Raw genomic sequence first — 18565 nt, 5'->3', positions numbered from 1 at the left:
GAAGCTAATGACAGAAAATCTATTAAATTATTTGGGGTTAAGACTTGCTTGTTGCAGAAAGAGGAAGTTTTGTTTCTAACTCAGTTGTTTTTTTCAATATGGAAACAGCTCTTCCTGTTATAGTTGGAGAATGTATGGATGCCTGTCTTAAAATTCTGCTTAGAATAATTTTCTTGGTCATCAGTGATACTTCCGTTCAGTCAGGCATTGTTGGCTTTGCTTAGGTTTATTTTGTTGGGTTTTTTTTATGTTTCAGTGTAGCTCTCCAGCAAATCTGCTCTCACTTCCTGAGCAAGGAGGAAGGTAAATTGAATTTTGAGGCTGTGATCCTGCAATATGTATGCAAGCAAAATGCTTTCTGACCTCACTGGAGAGGTCTGTGTTCACTGAGATGCTAAAATGACACCATTTAATAGAGTATACGTCCTAGCCAGGAAAAAACTAGGCATTTCTATTGATCTGTAAGCAACCTGTCAAAACTTCTCTGATCAGGCTTTTTTACTATCTTGTCTTGAGTCCTTTTTTTAATGACATCTATTATCAGATTGAAATGGCGATTGAGACACTGCAAAAGTCTGATGGTCTGTCCACTCACAGAAGCTCTCTTCTCAACAGCCATGTAAGTTGTCTCTTCTTCACATACGCTCTCTTTTGCTTGTTCTGCATGCTTAGCCTGCCTCTGAATGTTTGTTTTATTTTATTACTACTTTGTGCTCTTAATCTTCCCATCTTAGTTGCTTGTAATTTTATACTGCATCTCCCATGGCTTTATTATGTCAGATTGAATGTCTTGATGATATCTTGCAGTGTATTTCTAAGGTTTTAATCCTGTGTTAACACAAGTTAACACATCTGTCTGTTTTGAAGATTATAGTGAAAATGGTGAGGTATTGTTCAAAATTATGCTTAATTAGCTGGCTTTTGACATTTTCAGTAAATTTGTCTACAAAGGACAGTCTGTGTACCTTATATTAACTTACGGGTATATGAAAAGGAAGAGAAGAGGCAAACAGCATAACTAAATAATATCTTTAGATTATTTTTAGATGTTTCTTCATTTGTTCTGAGTAGTGAGCTGATTATGAAATAACTTGGGGATCTTAAAGATTCATATGATGACATGGAAAAGAATACAAGTGGAATATTAATATAAAGCACACATATATGTCTTAATTAACTATCTTACTCTTTGTTCACATACTGCAGATCTTAACAGTTAAGAATTTTCCAGATAGGAAGCTAGAAGATATATGTGCAAGAACATGATCTCCAGATATAGTGATAAAAACAATAAATATAACTGTAAGATGAAAGGAAAAAGGCACAAAGTTAATTTGAAACTTATTATATAAGCAATAATATTACTTTATTTGTAGTCTTTCTTGAAATTGTTTTTTTTCTGTTGATAGTAGTCATTTTAAATTTGATATTTTTTCCATGTTGATTAGTTTCTATTCACCTTATCTCTTCTCAGCTTTACTAATGTAGTTACATAACAAATTATTTTATTGTTTTACAGTAAAAATTTACACTTAGTTTGTGGTTTTAATGTAAAAATACAAGGCTGACACTCAGAAATCAAACTGAAAATCTATGTGTTAATAGGTTTTGGTTTTGGATTTTTTTCCGTATGGTTCTGTTAAAATCATAACTAGGATTGTTCTGGGGTTTGTATGTGTTTTTTTGTTGTGGCTGTTTTTGTTTGTTTTTCAAGAAAATGCCAATATTTAATGAGGAAAATCATACTACATTGTTACACAAAATATTATACAGAACAGACTTTTATATTTTAATATTTTAGATTTTAATTCTTTTGTAAACGTCTTTGATGTTTATAAAATAATTACTCTGAAAATAGGACAACTGAACAATAATAAAATTACTTAAATGTCATTATAAAAGGGACCATAACTTTTTTTGACCAAGTGTCAGAAATTTCTGTTAGCATTTGAACTTATACACTAGTGGATAAGTTTGTGTTTAATCCTATTTCAAGGTCCAGAATTTTGGTACAAAATCAAAAAGAATTATAAAATAATATCTCATGCCCCCAAAACTATTCCACTCATTCGTGGTCCCTTGTACTATTTACATTGTGTAAGTAGTATCTCTGTAAATTATTACAGAGACTCTTATTACATGAGATTTGTATCCAGATTTTACTGTACTGTCATCATGCTATTTCTTTCTTGATTATGAAGGCTTACAGAATTATTTGATAGGAATATGTCTTTGATTCTGAGAAGAAAAAAAAAGACGCCTCTAAATATTTTTGTGGCAATCATTTTTTCCTAAGTGTCAGTCATTTTGCAAGTAGTCTCTACAATCTAGATCAAACTTACTGAATATGTTACCTATTTAGAAAGCAATGTTTATTGACTTTAAACTCAAGTAAGGACAATACAGAGGGTATTTAACTTCAGATTTGCTCTTTGTCTCTTAAGTTGTCATTAAATTTGTCATTTAATGGTCTAGTTGGCATTTATTAAAAGAAATGGCTTTAAAAGTTTTTAAAACAGAATTCTAAATTGTGTGTTGAATTAGTATTAGTTTCTGCTTTGAAAGTGATGTTAATTTGTGGAAAATACTTGGATTTTCACACTATGATATCTATATTAGATTTTCTGGGATTTTTTTTTTGCCTAAATGTGTGCTTATTTTAAGGAATTTGCCATTTCTATTCTATTTCTTTTCTCTCCTGATTGATTTCTGCACTGATACTTCACTGTTTTATAAATGTTGCAGCTTAATTGGAGTTGGAGTCAATTTAGCATGTCTGACTGTGCAAATATTTCATACTTTTAACCATCTTAGCCATACAATAAGGTCAATATTAAAGCCAGGATTTGAATGTGAATAGCTCAGTTTTAGAATTATATAATTTAAAAGTTGTTTACAGTACTTTTATAACATTTGTAGATAATTATCCTTTTAAAATCACATACTAACTTCACTTCTTCTTCCAGGCTATAATCTAACAAATCACATAAAGCCCTTATTATTGAAGTAACTCCTGCAGCAAAAAAAAAAAAAAAAATCTGATAATGCACATATCTTTCTGTGGGATGTGGTGTTTGTTTTGTTGTTGGTAGGTTTTGTTCAGTTGTTTTTTTTAATGGCCAGGTTATGGTTGCAATAACATGTTAAAAATCCATATAATGAATGAAGTGCACTTAAATTGAAGCATCATAGGTTAGAAGCCATCTGGAAGAAAATAACTATAATGCTAGAGATAGAGAATAGAGATCTTAATTGGAAAAGCTATTTTTTGTCAATCAGTTTTTCCTTTGGGGTAAAGGAATAGTACTTAACATTCCTTATCTGTTCTGATTTAATAGTATATAACATATTACATACATATATGTAAATAAATATAGATATGGTCATAGATTTAAGATAGAGATTAAATGCATCCATGAAAAGAGATGATTACCCTTGTTTCTAAGCTCAGACAGGCTTTCATTAGTTCATTAGTGAAACAATTCATTCAGGCTTAAGTTTATGTGTATGGTTGTATTCTTCTTCATTTTTATTTCAAAATGACAAATGCTCAATGTGGAAGGCATCTGTGATTTGTAAGACTTTTAAAATAGTTACCTATCAGCTGATAAAAGGATGATGAACTACTTTTTCATTTTGTCTAATTGAAATGCAAAATAATCTGCAGACATAACAAAACATTTTTTGTCTTGGAAGCATTTATATATTTACATTTTTCTAGAGCTTATGCTCAGGAAACATGGAAAAGTTATGGACATAAACAAATATGGAACTGGTGTTTAAATGTTCTAGAGTAAGTTCAAATAAAGTTTTTTCTTTTGTTTTGGTAAATTGCTCAGAGTGAATAAAACAGGTGTAAATTCAGTATCTTTGTTGTAATCTACATTTTAGAACAAAACAGTTTGGTGATGAAGAAAAGGTTGGTACTGCACAGCTACTGCACACTAAAATATTCATATTCTTTACATGATAAATTAATTACACTGAATATTGATAGAACAGAGTTTCTGCAGTGCTCTAGCAGGAAATAATTCTGCAAAGTACCAAATAACACATGGACTTTATATCTTTTAATATGGCTTAATAGTATTTATTTTAGTTATCCTATTTGCTGTTTTGGTGGACTAAATTGAAAATTAGAGTGGCTGGAAGAAAAAATGGGACATGCTCTTTAGTAGGATCTGTTGTGATAGGACAAGGTGAAATGATTTGAAACAAAAAGAGGGGAGATTTAGACTGGATATAAGGACAAGTTTTTTATTGTAAGGGTGGTGAGGCACTGGAACAGGTTGGCCAGAGAGGTGGTGGAAGCCCCGTTCTGGGGACATTCAAGGTCAGCCTGGATGGGGTTCTGAGCAACCTGATGTAGCTGTAGGTGTCCCTGTTCATTACAGGGGAGTTGGACCAAATCACCTTTAAGGGTCTCTTCCAACTGAAATGATTCTGTGATAAGACCCAGTGTCCTTGGTTTGGGGTTTCACTGGATGATCAAATCCAGAGTTCTGTTTAGGTCTCTGACCCTAGCAGTTTTAAATCTTCACATAGTATTCCTTTGGTTCAAACAGTTAGGAAAGCAAGGTAACAGAATTCAGTGAGAAAACAAATTAATCATCCAAGCTAAATCTAAAGAGAATTTCAGGGAACAGAAACCACAGCAAGTACTGGAGAAAGATAACAAAAATTTTAGCATGCCCAAAAACTAGAACAGTGGAATTTATGTCTGTCCTCAACCTCTACTATTTCTAATTTCTTTTCTTGTTCTCCTGAAATGTTAGATCTTGCAGTACTAAATTGTCATTTTCACTTGTTTTATACATTACTGACAGCTAGAGATGTTTTGGATTTGTACACAGTAAAGTCCAGTGATGCGACATGAAAAGTATTTTCTTGCAGTTTTCCAAAAATACCTAACATTGTTAGATTAAAAGATTCATTTTTTTCCAACATTTTCACTCTGTTCCTCCTGGAAGTCAAAGGCAAACAGGACTTATTATTGTAGCCCCAATACAACTTATTATTGTAGCCCCAGTGCTATACAGCTGTAGCCATTATTTTCAATGTTGTCTAGGTTGTTCTTTTCCTCATACGCAATAGTTTTTTTTTTTCCTTTTGTATTTGAGAGCAAAAAAAAAAAATCCCATTCAGTTTAATTTTGTAATGTCTTTTAGTGTCTGACAATGAAAAGCACTAAATTATTACATGTTTTCTAATGTGTTACCTAACTCTTGTTAATCCAAGGAGTTTGTTTTATGCAATTAGTATGAATTACATTCTTGGTTATTTTATTTCTTTGCAATGCTAACAGTTTGTTTCCAAAGTTGGTGTATGGTACTGAATCAAAATATTTTTAAGAAGTGGACACTTACCTGAGATCAAAGTGTAATGAGTTCCACTATTTCCTGGTAATTGTGAAGTTCCTAAAACAACATTCTATAGCTATTATTTAGAGGATCTCTGTTCAATAGACCTGAAGAGTGACTTCTAAGCTGTCATAAGTTAATGTTGTACAGTTAAGATATTTTTAATTAAGTAATTATTTTTTTTTCCTTTTTTTTTTTTCTGTTTGTTTCTGTGGTATAGCTTCAGTGGCTTTTGGACAATTATGAAACTGCAGAAGGAGTGAGCCTCCCCAGAAGTACCCTTTACAACCATTACTTACGACACTGTCAGGAGCACAAGTTGGATCCAGTCAATGCAGCATCCTTTGGAAAACTCATACGGTCAATCTTCATGGGATTACGGACAAGAAGACTTGGAACTAGGTATGTGTTAATGATATCTTGAACTATAATAGAAAATGCAAGCAATAATTACGAGTAAGAAACTTTTCTGATATTAAAAGCTACATTTAAAAGCTGTTTGTAAACATTACATTGTTCTTCTGACAGTTATGTTTATTAACTTCAGAGATGTTAATGCTTTTCCAGATGTTCTCATTATTTTTACTTTTCCTGATTTTGACTATTTACATTTTGATAAATACACTGCAGTATAAATAAAATGCAGTCTGTTTGGAAATTACCTAGGATTGTGTTTCTTCATGACTTTGAGAAGATATATGTATATATATATATTGAATTCTTTCATTTTGTTTCCTTAACAAAGTATAAAATGTTTGGTAATATGTAAGGGAGTGAATTAATTTCCTAAAGGTAGTAAAATGATACCCACGTAAATAGCAAGTATGAAAGGAGACCTGGGCCTAGTTTGTGCATAATATTTTCCAGTCAATGTAAACTGTAAATATAATGAATATGCATAAAAGTAATGTTATTTTTCTTTCAATGCTTGCTCTTTCATAAAGGGGGAACTCCAAATACCATTATTATGGGATTCGTGTCAAGCCAGACTCTCCTCTTAATCGACTACAAGAGGACATGCAATATATGGCTATGAGACAACAGCCCATGCAGCAGAAACAGAGGTAAAGTGTGAAATGAAGATGAGTGCTTATTAATTTTTCTAGTTCATAAATCTTTACTTTCCCTTACACTGAAAAGATGAAATTCTAATGTAAACTCTGTTCAACTTCCCTACTGTGAAAAACAGAAGTTTGCCAAATATGCTGTTGATGTCACTGAAGTCACATACCAGTCAACATGAAAGAATATTTACATAGAAACTTCCTTAAGTTTGCAGAAATTAATAATAAAAAGTGAGATGTCATATGAACAAACTCTTATTAACTATCTTGAGTTATTTTACCACAATCTGAAGAAAAGAATTAAGACCTTTAATTTCGAATGTTAGTGTTTTCATTACGATATGGTTTTATGGATAAGCTGCTTATAGCAAGATTATGATTAAGGTCAGTGATATTTATTTTCTTTCCTTGAAAGAACTAGCATGACCATAATAGTTTAATAGTTTGCCTGTAGGCTGATTGAAGTATTTTCTCTCAGCATCTGTTTTTGCTGAAGATCAGTGAAAGTATGGAAGTATTTGGAAGCAGTGGTACTTTCTGGGAAGCCTTAAGGATTATTATTTTTTTTCCACAAAGGTAAAAGAGATAACAAAGGCACATGCTTTTGGTGAAAGAATGTGAGGATATGCATATAGAAAAAACTACAAAGAACAGGCAATTTTAGCAGAAAAAAATGGAAATAGGTACACTTCCTTGAAATTACTTTTTGCTTGAATTGTATCACTAGCCTCCCATATTACACTAAAGAGAAATATCTAAGATACCTAATTTTATAAATCATATTGGTGGAACAGGAGTATATCAAGCAAGACGTCTTTAAAGCTGTTACAAAAATTCAAGTTCAGTCTTACTGTGAAATCTTTCTCATAATCTGTATGTCCATTTCAGACAGTTGGTATAGACATTCTTGTCTGTTCCCTAGGGCGTTCTTCACATGTTTTCAGTTTTATTTCCATAAGTAAACCTCCAGCTTTCCAAGTTAATTTTAAATATATCTCTCAGTTCTTGTACACTCCAGCCATATGTTTTTGCTTTCATTGATGGGAGCTGAACATTAAACTAAGATACTTTTTAATAAATACAATAACTGATAACTACATTGTTTTCTGCTATGCATTGTAACATTCAGCAAACACACATATTATTGTTCTAAACAGAACTCACTAATCATTTCTTCCTGTAGTTGTAATTTACTTTAAATATTTATTTTATGTAGAAGATAATTTGTATTTTTCTACTATTCTTATCTGTTTTCCTATGTTTCTTGGGTATACTGTTTAATCAAAAATTACATTTAAACCAAGCCATTGTAATTCCAAAGCATCAAGTATTTATTGATTTTTTAAGAAAGAAGTTGCATTAATGGACAGCAGAGAACTTACGGATTTTTATACTGTTTATCCATTTGCAGATAGAGATCAGTGCATTTCAGTCCAGAAATACTGGCTTCTGTAAAACTGTGCTACAGTTTTGTTGTGATAATATCCTAAAATGATAATAAGAGAACTTACATGATGAACTACTAAAAAAATTCCAAATTGAACAATTTAGAAAACATCCATAGCCTTTCTCTAGATCACTTACATATCTTTCATGAATAGTATGGTTGGGGAGTTGAGCTTATTGTGGCTTAAAAAACAAGAAAGTTCTGCTCCAGCTCCTAGGTTAGGCGTATCTTAGCAACGAAGGCAGACTTTTATTGAAATATGATCTGTATATTATTAGAGGGTTTATGATGTATTCACAACAGTTTACTTGGAAGCGTTTTCACTTCTTTCAAATACTAGACAGTAACTAGTATCAACTTGATCTGAACACCAAAAAATTTGGGACGCTTCCAAATATTTTTCACATTCTTATTTGTTACCTGTAGATTTTGTATGCGTAATACATTTTAATGTATTTGACTTTGATTTTTCTATAGTTAACAGCTTTAGTATGTGTTGCCTGTGGTACTGCAAACTGTTTGCACTATCTTTTGCTTACTGTTAATTTTTAAACCTGATTTTTCCCCCCAGTAGCATTGAAGGGAACATGGTATTTGTACACAGTACGAAGATGCTTTACCATACTTTACACACTGTTATCACCACTTTGTTACATACTATAGTACATTAGCTCATTCTCACAAAGAATCAACTAGTGATAAATCACAAAAATAGATTTAAAGCAAAAAAATATAAGCATATTCTTAGAGTGAGCTTAGTTCTGCTTGTATTTAAAATCCCTACGTATTTTTTTCTTTAGCTAGCTAGAAGGATAGAAATATCTGTTTTTAATAAAAAGGTAAATTGCACAACAGCATGAATCGAATTTTTCAGAAAATACTAGGTTCTAAGACTAGAGGAGAATCCAAATAGTAGCAGTGTGGCAACAGTGAAAGCAAACAAGGAAATTACTAAAAACGTAACTGAAAAAGATGCTGCTTTTTTGTCTTGTGACTTCATCACCCCATTTGTCCTGTCATAGTTTTCTTTTTTCTCAGTTCGTTTCTTGTTACTCTTGGAAGTTTTGTATGTGTACTGCACACCAAACAGAGACTTTATGATTCTTTCTGCCTTATCTTACTAATTAATATAAATTGTTTGCTGTACATGAATTCTAGTCAGGAAGTTATTAATCCATTCTGCGGTGGAAGAGGATGTTTCTGTTAATAATGTTTGATCAGAGTTAGACAGTGGTAATCAATGAAGTTGTATTGTAAATTAGCTGCCTCATGAGACCAGCATCTCACTCTGTGTCGTTTCTGAATTCCATGCTCTGAATTCAGTGGTCAAGTTTTTTGAATTTTCCTGGCTTTTCACAAATTGAGGAAATTTCTGTTTTTGACTAAAGACCTCAAAAACTTTTGCAGTTTATGTTATCCTATATAATATTTGGATAGTCTCATTTCATTTCTACAGAATAGTTTCATTTCTATTTCAAATAGTTTGAAAAGCTATAGCGTTAAGGTAAAGTTTGTTGTTATTTTCAGCCCCCAATCTTCTGGCACCTTATAGTTAAAAAGAAAAAAAAAGATGAAAGATGAAACTAATTATAGGTCAGTAGTAGGTAAAATGAGGAAATAGCCTTAAAAATTCGGTAGTAAAAAAAAAAAAAAAAAAAAAAAAGCAGTGAATTTTACCAGATAAGAAATTGTAACCATTTTTTTAAATTCATCAAAAACATTTGGCATTTAACTATAGATTTTTGGAGAATTTTTTTGATCTGAATTGCCATAGGTCCAACTGCAGATCTAAAGTTGTTAACTACTCTTTGCTTATGTTTCATGTGAAGTTCCTGAAAAGAGTATTTTATTTTTGAAATCTTTTTGAAGGTGTTAGAAAACACCTTCAAGATCATCAAGTCTGCCGCGGATTTTCCAGGGATTTAGAGCCGAATGCTACACGGTGCGGGAAGCATGACAATCTCAATATGAGTACGCAAGCTTCAACTTTAATGGAGTACTTCACAACATATATAGAAACTGAGTTACACCTGGCAAACTGCCATTGGTGGGGCTACCCCAGACCCATCCTCTGATTGGTGATGACAACTTGTTGAACAAACAAAGCCAAACAGCAACCACCCCCCTGTGCCCAACAGTTAACCTCCTGATACTTCTGTCCTTGGACTCCGCCCCACCCAAGGACCCCTAGCCCCTGCCGACCGTCCACCCAGAACTACTCCATACACACACTCTGCAGTACTTCCTTGCTCGTACAGTCGCTCGAGTCATGGCCACCCTGATCCCTCAACACAAGTCCAACCATCAGCCTGATCTACAGAAACCCTTCACTGAACTGTGTCCTTTAGTTCCATATCCATATGTCTCTTAAATTCCTCCAGGAACAGGAATTCCCTGGGTAGCCCATTCCAGTGCCTTAATTATGTTACATCTTGAGTGAAAATTCTGTCAAGCGTGCTAAATTTAACTGAAGTTTAATTGAACATCTGCATTGCTTGGCACTACCCACTTGTACCTGTCATAAAAATAAATGAACCTAAATACCGAAAAAAGAGTTTCATATAGCATTTTAAATTCTGTACTTTGTGGCTACAGAATTTTAAACACAAGCATTTGTCATGAAGTTACACGATAAATATGATATCATCATTAGACAGCGTTAACTGGTGATCACTATCCTGTTAGGAATCGACCTAAATACTTCATTGGAGTGAGAAGTCTCATTTGAAAAACAGTTAGATATGGCCATGACTTTATTTTCGAAAAGATTTATCAAGGTTAGGTTCTTCATGGCTCAAACACTATGGAAATATATCCGATACAATAATTTAGAAAATGAATTCTGAATGCTTTCTTGATCTGTGGATTATATTTTTTAGCCAGCACTATCTCTGCTGTATGGTAGAACTGTACATCAGTATGCCAACTCCATCAGAGAAGCTGATACTGACATTGCCAACTCTTTATTTTTAAAATTGCTGAAGCTTTATTCTCTGGCATAAGAAAGAGAAAAAAATAACCCCTTTCTGGCTGGTACCAGTTCAAGTGTACATATCAATCCTGTATTTATAATACAAGACCAATCTTAGCCTGGCCAGGTTTAGAGTTACTCTGTTGCTAATGCAGAACAGACTTTCTACTAATAACAGTCATCTTGAGATAGTGGGGATAGTTTTTCTTCTCCCCTCCTCTTGAATCTGGCTTGTAAGACAAAAGCAAACAAGTGCATTAATTAAATGCACTTAATTAAAGAGAAGACTATCTGTCAACACAGTCTTACCGCAAGTGGTAACACTAAAACACAGCAGCTACAGTGCAACGCTCCGGCTTCCTCAGTTCTCCCATAAATACACAGAAAGTTACTTATTTCTTCTCAGCAGGGTGATTGTCTCATACAGGACATCTGTACTCTCTGTAAACACAGACCAGACTGGGGAAGCCAGACTCAGACCCTTTAATAGTATTCAGTATTCTCTGTTCCTTCAAAACCTGTCAAGAGCAATTAAATAAGTCTAGGGTCACACCATTTTGCCATATTGCTGGCAATAAGAAACAAGTTTGAGATATGAAATTGTCTAAAAATACTAATCTCAGTGGAGATTACATGGTAGGTTACGATCCTTAAACTTATCAAGAGACATCAACCTCTTTTTATACAAGTAGTACAGTTAAAGGCAGGCATGATATAGTTTGATTGAGGAAAAAAAACGGCACTAGCTATTACATATTATTTCTAGGGTGCACAAGCTGGAACAATACAAAATTCTATTACATAGTAGTAACAGTATACTATTATGTGTGTATTATGAGTATTAATAGTGTACTGATACTGTTTGTCTTATAGTACATACGTTGCAGGGAAAGTAACGCCTCCTATTTATTTCCATGGAAACTACAACAGATACAAAAAGTACAATAACACTGTTTGATACAGAAAATTTTCAACTACAAAACACTATCTGTTGACATTTTGTTCAGCTTTGGTGTTCCTCTTTTCTTTCACTGATTTCAAATGTGCAAATTAGCCAGATTGTTACCACTGAGAGCTGAGAGTAAACTCTCAGGTGTTTTGCAAGTCACAGGCAGGATGTACTGCCTGTCAGATGTCTTACAACATTTGACCATCCAATCTAACACTCCTGTTTGAATAATTGTGATTTTCTTATACTTTATGAAAGATTATTAGACTTTGGTATGAAGGATTTATGTTTTCAAGTAGCTTGTTCATGTCTGCTGTATTTATAAGAAATGTTTGTTGCATTTCAAAGTCTTCCATTTTCTTTATCCTCGGGTAGTAGTGTTGTTTTTCTTAAAGTGGTGTGAAATGGTGTAAATTAGCCAGTCTAATGATTATGTTGTTCCTACACTAAACTCCAGGAGAAATCAGTAGTGGTGCTGTAATATAACTTTTATAAATTCTTCATTAGTAATGTACTGGCTGCCTTCAGAAATTGTGTTTCTTCTATTATTTGCAAAGAAAATAAAAATTTGTAAATTCTTTTTGTACTTTTCTGTAAATTTTGATTTTGAGATGGAGAAATCAGGGTAAACATAGACTGTATGAGCTCATCTATAGAGAATTTAACAAAAAGGATAACTCTGAAATTGATATTTTTGTAGGTATAAGCCTATGCAGAAAGTGGATGGAGTTGCAGATGGCTTCACAGGAAGTGGTCAACAGACAGGCACATCTGTTGAACAAACTGTAATTGCCCAAAGTCAACATCATCAGCAGTTTTTAGGTATTAAAACATGTTTTATTCTACTATAAAAATAAACAAGATGAACTCCACTGCAAATATCAAGTCACACAAATACAGCAATTGTTTCTAAAGTTATAGTGGCCTCTTTAAAATTTCTACTGACAACAGAACAATAAGGCACATAAACTACATGCTTTGTTTGGTGTGTTTTATATAATATTTAATATGCACAGTGTAAGTATAAAAGGAAGAATATGCAAATTCTGTATTTGTGTAGTATATTTAATATTATGTAAATCACAACACAATTGCTGTGCAAGGTTGTATATAGACATGCATAATGAAATTCCGTGATGATATTTCCTTCCTACAAGTTTGTTAATGTGCATTTTACTGATTAACAATATGGGTTAATCATGCAGTGATCTTTTTTGAAAGTGTGCTGTAGTTTTGTAAGTGGAAAGATCCAAGTAGTTAAAACTGGAACCTCAATATTCACATTTAAAGATGTGCAAGTTGTGCATTCATTGATCCAGCTAAACATGTAAATTTATCAGTAGTGAAAACAAATTGTATCATAGTAAGGAGAAAAAGACTCTTAGTAAAAGACTCTTAGTAAAGAGTAAAAGTCTCTTTGGCTGTGTTAGTGCAAAAGCTATGGGCTTAATTTGCTGAGATTTTGAAGCAATTAATCCTTTGGCCTAATATTGCTCATATTAAAATAATTGCGGACACAAATATATTGTTAAAAAGCTTTGAATGTTCCTTTCCAGATGCACTTTCCAGATACAGCAATTTTCCCCCAGATAAGTTTCTCTCTTAGAAATAGTGAAATCACACATTAGCTCTAACTGAAAATCTAATGGATGTCAAGCAAAAACTATAGATTTTCTATCACACCTGACTACATAAAAACTTGTCAGTTGTACAAAACAAAAACAACAACAAATCTTTCATACACTGATATAGGTATTTTCCTTCATCCTATAAAATTCTGCATATGTCTGCATTTTTCTATGTAGGTGTAGAATATACTTAACATGTTTTAATATGTTTAAGAATATTTTTTTTACTTTAAAAATGCTGCCTGAATTTCTTTACAATTTTTACATGCAACAAGTATGAAAGAATTTTCACTTTGAGCATTAAGATATTCTAGAATTTATTGCTTTGTATCATCCTTAAATCTTTTCCTGATCATATTGTAATAGGCACTGTTCGTAACAGTGTTTTCTTATTATGTTATTTTGGAAACAGATGCATCTCGAGTACTTCCAGAGTTTGGTGAAGTTGAAATATCTTCTGTACCAGATGGTACTACCTTTGAGGACATCAAATCACTGCAGAGTCTTTATCGAGAGCACTGTGAGGTATTTCCTATAAATCCTATAAATCTTTTTTTTTTTTTTTATGTCCATTCTTTCTAGTGAGAATCAGTGCAAGATAGTAATATAAGATGGTAATAAGATATTTGGATATGTTGCAGCCGTACTACTGGCTTCAGGATATTTAGCTTATTTCATTGGAAGGGAGATTATCTGCCTAATTTTATTGGAGTGGTCATTAGGAAAAAGGTTATTTGGAGGATTTCATTCATAAGGAGAAGAATATATTCTAAAAGATAATATTATTGAGAATGCATTTATATGCACGTATTCAGAATTTTTTTTAGAGAAGCTAGACTTAAGATTGTACATGCAGATCTTTGGCTGTGTCGATAGGAAGTGTAAAAAAAGTTAAATTATCCTTTAATTGTTTACATTAAAAAAAACACCTTTTTTCTCATTTTAAAGAAACACTGTGAAGCTGAAAATAAATTTCATATTAAATAATACATATTTTAAAACTATTTTAAAGCTGTTTTCAAACCTATATTGAATAACCAAAATGAATGAAATAGCTAGTTTGGGGTATCCTTAACTATCTTTGGGAAAATTCCTCTGACACATTTACATAATTTGTGTTCACTTCTGGAGGTTTCTGTGCATGTACACTTGGTCTTACTCTCTGAGTACAGTAGCTTATACTGCTGGATAATACATGGATATCAAAGGTATTGCAAAAATATTATCATTTCAGAAATGCAAAGTTTGCCCTTACTCCATTACATAATGACGAAAAAAAAGCCATTTCTCTAGTTGGAGTTGGAGCTAGAGGGAAGCTAGGTAAAAGACAATCTGTATTTGCATTTTATTTTCTCAGGCAATTCTGGATGTGGTAGTGAATCTTCAATTCAGCCTGATAGAAAAGTTGTGGCAAACTTTCTGGCGCTATTCTCCCTCTACTCCACCTGATGGTACTACTGTTAATGAACCAAGGTCAGTAAATGTATTGTCTTTGTTTACTGCTTGTTATAATAACATAATAGAAGTGTCAAACAACAGCACAAAAGTTACTGGTTTTACCTTCAAAGTTTTTTTCTTATGATACATTTTAAAAATAAATTTATGTTGTCTAGCATGTTAATATACGCAGTTTGTATGGCAAATTGCAGTCCTGAAATAATTTTGTCTTTTTTTTTCGTTGGTTAGACAACTATCATGAAGATGTGTTTTCACAGTATCCTATCCATTTCTTTTAAGACTACTGTGATTTTAATTCATACCTCTGCATAATCCATGGGCTATATCAGATCTGTGAAAGCATTCTAATTCAGTTTTTTGCAACACAAAGTGTAAAGAAGTCCTGTTGGCTGTAGTTGAGATATCTGTAACTTCTTTGTTAAATAATGAATTTTTATACCAATTGCTGTTTTTTATCTGCTGTAAATTCATTTTCATTTATTCATTTGCTGCATTTTTTCACTCCAGCAATCTGAGTGAAATAGAAAGTCGACTTCCGAAAGCAAAACTGATTACTCTGTGCAAAAATGAATCTATTCTGAAATGGATGTGTAACTGTGATCATGTGATGTACCAGGCTTTGGTGGAGATTCTCATTCCTGACGTCCTTAGACCTATTCCTAGTAAGTTGAACACAAAATGTTTTGTAAGGATTTTTTTTTTTCATATGTGTGCGGTCTTGTGGTGCGTGGGGAAGTTCTAGGCATTATTTTTAAGGTCAAAGAACTATTGTGTATCATTTATCCCTAAGTGTTTTGGGTAGAAAGTTGTCCTGAGAGTTGATGTATGTATGCCTTATGTTTTAAAATAACTGCAGATCTTAGTGCAGTTGGAAGATCTAGTTTTCAAGACCACGTTTCTCATGAAAAGTATTTAAGAGGCACTGTGATCCCCAAGCCAATGTAAGCTAAAGTCAGTGAGTATTTCAATTAAGTAGTTTTTAGTTTATAAACATTACAAATTAATGTTTAATCAGTCCAGAAAAAGTGTATCTGAGCTTTCTGCTTTCATTTTTGGACATTTAGGGTTTTGTTCCTTATTAAAAAGAATCAACTTTAAATGCTGTTAAGGCAATGAAGAGTTAATTCTGAAATTTTTAGTCCAATTTAATATTGTGATCTACTGTTCTTTCTCTCATACATCCTATGAGAAAGAATCAGTAACTGTCCGTCCATTCAACCATTATCATGAGTATAGCTTTCTATTGAATGTTAATTTTGCTAGAATCAGTCATTGCTCCAGGAATGTATGTATATGGCTGTTCTTGGCAGAAAATTAATTTATCTAAAGAAATCTGACTCCTTTATAAAATATCTATTGTCTCCTATATATTGTGCAAAATATTGAAATGAAATAATTTCAGTAATAAAGTATAATTCTTCTAATGCTTAAGTATTATATCCTTTCCATGAAACAATCCAGTCACCTTATAAAATAGGATTAATAGGGCCTAAAATAGCTTTGCAGCTGACAGAGCTATTTTTTTCCTGCTGTAAACACATCTTCCTCTATAGTAACTCCAGCAGTGATAAGCAATGCGTAAGAATATTCGGAGGTACTGCCTTCTAGAGAAGTTTTATTGACTTTTTGCTTGTCAGTGAAACAAAATTAGGTTCCAGTAAACTATGTATAATAGAAAAAATTGAAACTGGAAGTGTGTAAAATCTAAAGATCAGCCATTACAAAGGTAGAGGGGGTTGAAGGAAAGAGTAAGATCCTGATAGAGGTAGACATAATTTACCTTTTCATCTATTTAGCAGAATAAAGGAAAAATACTTCCTCATATATGTCCAATTATTGAAAACCATTACTTGTATAAATTATTTTGCATTTGTTTATATTTAATGCTTTACTTTTCTATCTAATGGAAATACAAGTAGATGGAATATTACTTTGACAAATAAGCAAAAATTTAAAAGCTCATAGATCTATTTATAACGTTTAATATGTTGCATTAAATTTCCCAATTCCAACAGCACAGTATTTTCTGACTAAAAAGGTGGAACAGCCTTGGAACTTTTAAACGTTTACAACTCTATAAGGCTTTCTCATCAAACCTGCTTTTCACATTGCCTTTCACTTCCTTCTCCTACATAGCCCTCGTGGTCTCTAAGCAAGTTTTTATATGATAGCTCTTTAGTTTATGGTATCTTCTTGTCTTTTCAATCAGATGCATTGGGCATTACCAACAAGAGATGTCAAAAAATGGGTTGCAATCATTTAATATTAATAACTACAGATATCAGGTCCCTTTCAGGCTATTTTTTTTCTTGCTAGAATTAGCTCTCATATTTTAAAAAATGTTGCTTATTCTGTTTGAAATTCTTTCTTCTTTGCGTATCAGCTTTATTGATACATAGTACCCTATGTACTATTCCCAGGACAAATTCTTCCCAACAGATTTCTGCCTTTATTTTGTTGGCATTCCAGTGATTTTCTGCGCAGAAGGTGATCACTGAGTTGAAGACATCTAATATTTGACAGCTGATCCAAAAGTAATGTCTCCTATTTTATTATCTTGGCCCATGATGTCAGAGGCAGATGTTGCTGGTATGAGAGGCTGAATGCTCCCACCAATATTCCATTACGTGTTGTTGCCATGTGACAGATGGCAGCAGAGGGGCACTCTGACAAAATGGTATGTGACATGGAAGTGTGGATGAAGCAAAGGTGTGTCACTGAGTTCCTCCCTGTGAAAAAATGGCCCCCACTGGCATTCATTGATGCTTGTTGAACCTTTATGGAGACCAGACAGTGGATGTGAGCACAGTGAGTGGTGTGTCTCAGGAACAGTGGCAGCAAAAGTGGGTTACCTCCACTGGTGCAGATATTTATGAGCGCAGCATGCAGGCTCTTGTTCATCAGTGGTGGAAATGCATAGCTAATGGTGGTGACTGTGTTGAAAAAATAGAGTTTTGTAGCTGGGAATTTGCTCTATCAAATAGTGTTATTGTGCTCTTTGTAGCTGTTGAAGTTTCCATGGTAATAAATAGGAGACATTACTTTCAGACCAACCTATGTATTTTCTTGGTTTTATCTTCAGGACCAGCTGCTTTTTTAGTCAGTGTAGCAATAAGCAGGACTAATGCGATGGAAATAGCGTTACAAAAGGTGGAAGGAAAATACAGCGCTCACCCACATCGGAAGATTTGGGGCTCGCAAGGAAAGGCTCCTACCAAGGAGGGATCTCCAGGAAGAGATCCTTCCTCAAGGGCAGTCAGCCCTTAAATGAGGCCTAAGAGGTGTAGAGCCACGCTCCACCCTTTCTGGTTGCACAGGTGAATTGCCTTCACCTGTGCTCCCAGGGCTGCCTGGGTCTTTCCTCCAGGTGCTCAATCAGTGGTTCAAGCCATGACTCAGCAGTTCCCACACAGTCAGCTTTCCTGTAATGATGGTACATACAAGTTCTCTCTTTACTATTTAAAGTATTGTTAGTATTTTAAGTCCTACTTTTGAATTAGAATATCTTCAACCATTGCAAGAGGCCAAGAGAAAACTTAAAGATTGTACATAATGATTGACTATAACAAGAATGGAGCTGGGTAAAGTATACAAATTGATTATCTTCTGTAGGAAAATACTAGTTTATAGGAAAGTTTGAGAAAGTGTGGAGAAAGGGACTAACTGCTTTGTCAGAAGTAAGTTTATT

At 33.3% G+C, this 18565-nt stretch overlaps 1 protein-coding gene across 2 annotated transcripts in view; it reads left to right on the top strand.

Annotated features, from left to right (window-relative positions):
• RFX3 (regulatory factor X3) overlaps positions 1-18565 on the top strand; it is a 133616-nt gene that overhangs the window by 99323 nt on the left and 15728 nt on the right. Inside the window, exons 5-11 of one of the 2 annotated variants that reach the window (XM_021381307.1) lie at positions 545-619; positions 5581-5762; positions 6305-6424; positions 12492-12613; positions 13832-13944; positions 14777-14892; positions 15385-15539. In XM_021381307.1, the coding sequence (XP_021236982.1) occupies positions 545-619; positions 5581-5762; positions 6305-6424; positions 12492-12613; positions 13832-13944; positions 14777-14892; positions 15385-15539 (883 nt within the window). The remainder of the gene's footprint in view (positions 1-544; positions 620-5580; positions 5763-6304; positions 6425-12491; positions 12614-13831; positions 13945-14776; positions 14893-15384; positions 15540-18565) is intronic. The other variant, XM_021381308.1, reaches the window with a different exon arrangement.

The sequence above is a fragment of the Numida meleagris genome, chromosome Z (assembly GCF_002078875.1).
Source record: "Numida meleagris isolate 19003 breed g44 Domestic line chromosome Z, NumMel1.0, whole genome shotgun sequence".
NCBI classification, from domain to species: Eukaryota; Metazoa; Chordata; class Aves; order Galliformes; family Numididae; genus Numida; species Numida meleagris.
Note: the sequence above shows the minus strand (reverse complement) of the source record. Positions and strands in the feature narration are given on the sequence as shown.